Source organism: Corvus brachyrhynchos, unplaced genomic scaffold (genome assembly GCF_000691975.1).
Source record: "Corvus brachyrhynchos isolate BGI_N302 unplaced genomic scaffold, ASM69197v1 scaffold496, whole genome shotgun sequence".
Lineage (NCBI taxonomy): Eukaryota > Metazoa > Chordata > Aves > Passeriformes > Corvidae > Corvus > Corvus brachyrhynchos.
Genome location: NW_008238650.1, coordinates 36,278 through 43,416, shown reverse-complemented (window position 1 = coordinate 43,416; position 7,139 = coordinate 36,278). Strand labels below are relative to the sequence as shown.

The 7,139-nt window shown below is 55.5% G+C and overlaps 1 protein-coding gene across 1 annotated transcript in view; it reads left to right on the top strand.

Annotated features, from left to right (window-relative positions):
• The window catches only part of SDHC (succinate dehydrogenase complex subunit C), a gene marked incomplete at its 5' end in the record, with an annotated part of 8,304 nt that extends 1,504 nt beyond the window's left edge, over window positions 1–6,800 (top strand). The window contains 4 exon segments of the mRNA XM_017737662.1: window positions 1,334–1,395; window positions 4,266–4,429; window positions 6,152–6,181; window positions 6,183–6,800. Of these exon segments, the coding sequence (XP_017593151.1) occupies window positions 1,334–1,395; window positions 4,266–4,429; window positions 6,152–6,181; window positions 6,183–6,266 (340 nt within the window).
• Window positions 6,801–7,139: the final 339 nt, after the last annotated feature.

The window sequence follows — 7,139 nt, the reverse complement described above, 5'->3', positions numbered from 1 at the left end:
AAAACCACCCCAAAAACCACCCCTAGCACCCCAAAATCAGCTGGGAACCCTAAAATTACCCCAAAAATCACCCCTGGCACCCCAAAACCACCCCAAAAACCACCCCTAGCACCCCAAAATCAGCTGGGAACCCTAAAATTACCCCAGAAACCACCCCTGGCACCCCAAAACTACCCCAAAATCAGCCTGGGAACCCCAAAATTGCCCCAAAAATTACCCCTCGTACCCCAAAACCACCCCAAAACCCATCCCTGGCACTCCAAAAGCAGCCTGGGAACCCCAAAACCACTCCTGGTACCCCAAAACCACCCTTGGCGCCCCAAAATCACCCCAAAAACCACCCTTGGCACCCCAAAACTTACCCCAAAACCACCCCTGGCACCCTAAAACCAACCCAAAAACCACCCCTGGCACCCCAAAACCACCCTTGGCACCTTAAAACCACCCCAAGAAACCACCCCTGGCACCCCAAAAGCAGCCTGGGAACCCTAAAATTACCCCAAAACCACCCCTGGCACCCTAAAACCACCCCAAAAACCACCCCTAGCACCCCAAAATCAGCTGGGAACCCTAAAATTACCCCAGAAACCACCCCTGGCACCCCAAAACTACCCCAAAATCAGCCTGGGAACCCCAAAATTGCCCCAAAAATTACCCCTCGTACCCCAAAACCACCCCAAAACCCATCCCTGGCACTCCAAAAGCAGCCTGGGAACCCCAAAACCACTCCTGGTACCCCAAAACCACCCTTGGCGCCCCAAAATCACCCCAAAAACCACCCTTGGCACCCCAAAACCACCCCAAATCCTCCTCTTGCACCCCAAAATCAGCCTGGGTACCCCTAAAATCACCCCAAAAATCACCCCAAAACCCACCCCTGACACCCCAAAATCAGTCTGGGAACCCCAAAAATCACCCCAAAACCACCCCTGACATCTCAAAATCAGTGTGGGAACCCCAAAATCACCGAAAACCTCCCGTGGCACCCCAGGATCAGCCCTGGGCACCCCAAAATCACTCCAAAAATCACCCCAAAACCACCCCTGGCACCCCGAAATCACCCCAAATCCTCCTCTTGCACCCCAAAATCAGCCTGGGAACCCCAAAAATCACCCAAAACTCACCCCTGGCACCCCAAAATCAGCCTGGGAACCCTAAAACCACCCCAACCCCACCCGTGGCACCCCAGGATCAGCCCTGGGCACCCCAAAATCACCCCAAAAATCACCCAACCCCTCCCCTGGCACCCCAGGATCACCCTGGGCACCCCAAATTCCCGCTGTGCTCCCCAGCCCACCCCGGGCTGTCGGGGTGACCCCGGCTCCCGTTCCAGGTGGTCGCTGCCCATGGCCATGTCCATCACCCACCGCGGCACCGGCGTCGCCCTCAGCCTGGGTGCGTGAGCCCTGCGGTGCCCCGGGGTGCCCTGGGGTAACCTGGGATAACCTGGGGTGCTCTGGGATAACCTGGGATGCTCTGGGATAACCTGGGATGCTCTGGGGTGCCCTGGGATGCTCTGGGATGCCTTGGGGTGCCCTGGGGATACCCTGGGGTGCTCTGGGATAACCTGGGATGCTCTGGGATACCTTGGGGTGCCCTGGGGATACCCTGGGATACCCTGGGGTGCTCTGGGATACCCTGGGGTGCTCTGGGGACACCCTGGGGTGCCCTGGGGTGCTCTGGGATAACCTGGGATGCCTGGGGTGCCTTGGGGATACCCTGGGGTGCTCTCGGATATCTTGGGATGTCTTGGGATGCTCTGGGATAACCTGGGGTGCCTTGGGGTGCTCTGGGATAACCTGGGAAACCTTGGGGTGCCCTGGGGTGCTCTGGGATACCCCTGGGATATCCTGGGATGCTCTGGGATAACCTGGCATACCCCTGGAATACCTTGGGATGCTCTGGGATACCCCTGGGATTCTCTGGGATACCTTGGGATACTCCCGGGATACCCCTGGGATGCCCTTGGGATGCCCTTGGGATGCTCTGGGATACCCCTGGGATACCCCTGGAATATCTTAGGTTACCCCTGGGATGCTCTGGGATACTCTTGGGATAACCTGGGATGCTCTGGGATTCTCTGGGATACCCGTGGGATACCCCATGAATACCTTGGGATACGCCTGGGATGCCTTGGGATGCCTTGGGATGCTCTGGGATACCCTTGGGATACCCCTGGAATATCTTGGGATACCTCTGGGATCCCCCCAGGACACCCCCAATTCCCAGGGATTCTCCCATTCCCAGCAGTGAGTTTTCCTTGGGAATCCTCGGCTCTGCCTTCCCCGTTCCCACAAAAATCCTCCCAAAATTCCCCCCATTCCCCAGAAACTCCCCCCATCCCATTTCTCCATCCCGGAGATTTTTCCCATCCCCATTTTTTCCCCCATTCCCGTTTTTCCCAGCCCCCCATTTCCCAGGCAAGCAGAGCCCGAGGGTTTCCCACAGTTTTTGGGAATTTTTGGGATTCCTGGGATGGGAACTGGGGAGTCCCAGGAATCCTGGGGGGGTCTGGGGGTATCCCAAAACTCCTTGGAGAGGGGGGGTTGGGGAATCCCAGGAATTCTGGGAAAGCTCCTGGGAGTCCTTGGGGGGATCCCGAGAATCCTGAGGGGAGGGAATGTTGGGGGAACTGCAGGACCCCAAAAATCCTTGAGGGGGAATTGGGGCCATCCCAAAAATCTGGGGGTCCAGAGTGTCCCAGGAATGCTGGGGAGGTCCCAGGAATTTAGGGAAGGATCTGGAGGGGGGGTCGGGGAGGCTGGGGAGGGCCTGGGGGTCTCTGGGGGGTGGGCAGTGATGGGATCCAGCCCGGGATCCGCATCCCAGGGGTGTCCCTGGTCCCATTCCAGGTGTGTCCCTGTTTTCCCATTCCCATCCCTGGTCTATCCCTGTTGTTCTCATTCCTGTCCCAGGTGTATCCCTGTTTCCCTATTCCAGGTGTATCCCTGATTTCCCATTCCCTATTCCAGGTCTATCCCTGTTTTTCCCCATCCCAGGTGTATCCCTGTTTTCCTGTTCCTATTCCAGGTGTATCCCTGTTTTCTCATTCCCATCCCAGGTGTATCCCTGTTTCCCCTGCTCTGATCCATGCCATCCCAGGTGTATCCCTGTTTTTCCCCATCCCAGCTCTATCCCTGTTTCCCATCCCAGCTCTATCCCTGTTTTCCATTCCCTATCCCAGCTCTATCCCTGTTCTCCCTGCTCTGATCCATGCCATTCCAGGTCTATCCCTGTTTCCCATCCCAGGTGTGTCAGTGTTTTCCATTCCCATCCCAGCTGTATCCCTGTTTTCCCTGCTCTGATCCATGCCATTCCCATCTCTATCCCTGTTTTTCCCATTCCCATTCCCATGTCTATCCCTGGTTCCCATTCCCATCTCCATCCCTGTTGTTCCCACCCCAGGTGTGTTGGTGTTTCCCATTCCCATCTCTATCCCTGTTTCCCGTTCCCATCTCTATCCCTGTTTTTCCCATTCCCAGGTGTATCCCTGTTTTTCCCATTCCCATCTCCATCCCTGTTTTTCCCCATTCCCATCTCCATCCCTGTGTTTCCCATTCCCACCTCTATCCCTGTTTCCCATTCCCAGGTGTATCCCTGTTTTCCCTATCCCATCTCCATCCCTGTTTTCCCCATTCCCAGGTGTATCCCTGTTTCTATCCCTGTTTTCCCATCCCTGTTTTCCCATTCCCATCTCTATCCCTGTTTTCCCCATTCCCAGGTGTGTCGGTGTTTCCCATTCCCATCTCTATCCCTGTTTTCCCATTCCCATCTCTATCCCTGTTCTCCCCATTCCCAGGTGTGTTGGTGTTTCCTTATCCCCATCTCTATCCCTGTTTCGCATTCCCAGGTGTATCCCTGTTTCCCCATTCCCAGGTGTGTTGGTATTTCCCATTCCCATCTCCATCCCTGTTTTCCCATTCCCAGGTGTGTCGGTGTTTCCCATTCCCATCTCTATCCCTGTTTCCCCATTCCCAGGTGTGTTGGTGTTTCCCATTCCCATCTCCATCCCTGTTTTCCCATTCCCAGGTGTGTTGGTGTTTCCCATTCCCATCTCTATCCCTGTTTTCCCATTCCCATCTCCATCCCTGTTTTCCCATTCCCAGGTGTGTCGGTGTTTCCCATTCCCATTCCCAGGTGTATCCCTGTTTCCCCATTCCCAGGTGTGTTGGTGTTTCCCATTCCCATCTCTATCCCTGTTTCCCCATTCCCAGGCGTGTTGGTGTTTCCCATTCCCATCTCTATCCCTGTTTTCCCCACCCCAGGTGTGTCGGTGTTTGCCGTGGCCGCGCTGCTGCTCCCGGAGCACTTTCCCCATTACCTGGCGCAGCTGCGGGCGCTGGGCCCGGCTCCGCTCCTGCTCTTCCTGGCCAAGTTCTCCCTGGCTGCTCCCTTCTCCTACCACACCTGGAACGGGATCCGGCACCTGGTGAGTCCCGGCCTCGGGAATTCGGGAATTGTGTCCCTGCAATGCTCCAGCAGCTCCTCGTTCCCATCCCCATTTTTTCCCATCCCCATTTTTTCCCATCCCTATTTTTCCCCATCCCCATTTTTTAATCCCTATTTTTCCATCCCCTTTTTCCCATCCCGTTTTTTTATCCCCATTTTTTTCCCATCCCAATTTTTTCCCCATCCCCATTTTTTTAATCCCTGTTTTTCCCCATCCCCATTTTTCCATCCCCATTTTCTCCATCCCATTTTTTTTCCACCCCATTTTTTTAATCCCAATTTTTTCCCCATCCCAATTTTTTCCCCATCCCCATTTTTTTAATCCCTATTTTTCCCCATCCTCATTTTTCCATCCCCATTTTTTAATCCCTATTTTTTCCATCCCAATTTTTTCCCCATCCCCATTTTTTAATCCCAATTTTTTTCCCATCCCATTTTTCCATCACCATTTTTTCCCCACCCCATGTTTTAATCCCTATTTTTTATCCCCATTTTCCCCATCCCCATTTTTTCTCCATCCCCATTTTTCCATCCCAGTTTTTTCCCCATCCTCATTTTTTTCCATCCCCATCTTTTTTGTCCCTATTTTTTCCATCCTCATTTTTCCCCATCCCCATTTTTCCATCCCCATCTTTTTCCATCCCCATTTTTTATCCCTATTTTTTCATCCCCATTTTTCTCCCATCCCAATTTTTTCCCCATCCCCACTTTTTAAATCCCTACTTTTTTATCCCCATTTTTTTCCCCATCCCCATTTTTTTCCCCATCCCCATTTTTTTCCCCATCCTCATTTTTTTCTCCATCCCCATTTTTTTCCCCATCCCCATTTTTTTTTTTTGGGAACAGCACAAAATCTGCCGGGTTGGGAATTTATTGAGGGCTTTTATGGGAGAGAATTCCAGAGGCAGCCGGGCCGGAGCGTGACGGGATCCAGCAGCTGGATCCCAGTGCTCCCAGTGCTCCCAGTACGGGACACTGGATGTCATCCCTGGGTGAGGGCTTGGGGTGACAAGAGCTGGATTTTGGAGGGGGTTGGGGTGGATTTCCTGGGAAAAGCGGATCCATGGAATTCCCAGTGAGGGATCAGCCCCCTGGAGGTTCTGGGGAGGGGGCTGAGGGTCTCCCACACCCCCTGGGGAGTGGGAATGGGATGGGGGGAGTGGGATAAAAGGGAAGGGGGAGCAGGGATGGGAACGGGAGAGGGATTTGGGATGGGAAAAAGGGGGAAATGGGAAAAAGGAGGGGGAGAAAGGTAGGGAAGGGAATGGGAGCTGGGATAAAAGGGAAGGGAAATGTGATATGGGGGAAGTGGGAATGGGATGGGGGAAGTGGGAATGGGATGGGGGAAGTGGGGAAGGGAGTGGGAATGGGATAAAGGGAGAAGGAAGGGGATGGAAGTGGGGGGCAGGGAAGGTCGGGGAGGGGGAGGGGCCGCTGCCTTTGGAATTCGGGAGAACTCCGGGATCCAGGGCTGGGATGGGGCTGGGCACCAAGCTGGGGACAGCCCTGGGAATGGGAGAGGAGGGAATTGGGCTGGATTTCCTGGGAAAAGAGGATCCTTTCCTCCGCAGCTCCCACCTGAGGGGGGACAGCACCGGGGGGGGACGCGTCCCCCTCCTCAGGGGCACGTGGGGGACACATTCCCTGGCAGGGAATTTGGGGACAATCCCTGGGAATTCCGTCCCCTCCGGTGTCTCCGCAGGCCTGGGATCTTGGGGGTGGTGGCGGGGAGCGTCCCCCTGCCGCAGGTGACCCAGTCAGGGCTGCTGGTGCTGGCCCTGACCCTTCTCTCCTCCGCGGCCTTGGCCTCCCTGTGACCCGGAATCCCGGGAATTCCAGGAATCCCGGGAATCCCGGCAATTCCGCTCCCCGTTGTCACAGAGTTTTGGGAAGTTTTTGGGGAAGGTGATGCTTCTTTCCCCCTCCCCATCCTGAAATGCCGGGATGAGCAGAGCTGCTCCTGCTGCCCCACCCCCTGCTCCTTGTCCTCGGGGTGTCCCCACGTGTCCCCAAAGCCGGGACAATGCGGGATCTGTGTGCCACGAGTGGGATCGGGAATGGGGTGGCCGCGTGTGGGATCGCAGCGGGACAAGGAGCTCCATTGAGCCGCGCCAGGCGGTGCCCCCCGGGGGTGGGGGACAGGTGACATCTCGCTGCCACCCCGCTGCCACCCTCGGGGCTCCTCGATCCCATGGGAATTCCATGCTTCAGCTGATTTTTGTGGGGGGAAACATCGGTAATTTTGGAGCCCCTGCCGGTGAAAAAACTTCCCAGTTTTCCCCCCTGTCGGGGATTTTTCCCAGCGTGTTGTCACCTGTCCCCCTCTGGAATAAAGCAGCTCTGATCCTCCAGCCCCGTGTCTGCCCCGTGTGCCACACCGGGAATGGGGATTTTCCTTCGGGATTCAGGGAATTGCTGCTTCCCGGAGGAGCCCGGCATGGAAAAACATGGGAAAAACCCCTGAAATTTGCAGGTCTTGGAGGAGCAGGGAGTTTTGGGGTGAAATTTGGGGGATTTTTAGCCTTTGGAAAAAGGACACTTCCCAGCAGGAGCTGCTCCATCCCAGATTCCTGCCCCAGCTCCGTGTGGGGAAGGATCCCCCTGGGAAGATCCCAGAATTTTGGGGGAAAATCTGCTCTCCTGCTTGGGATTTTGGGGGAGATTTTGGGGGGGAACCCGCGGTGGCAGGA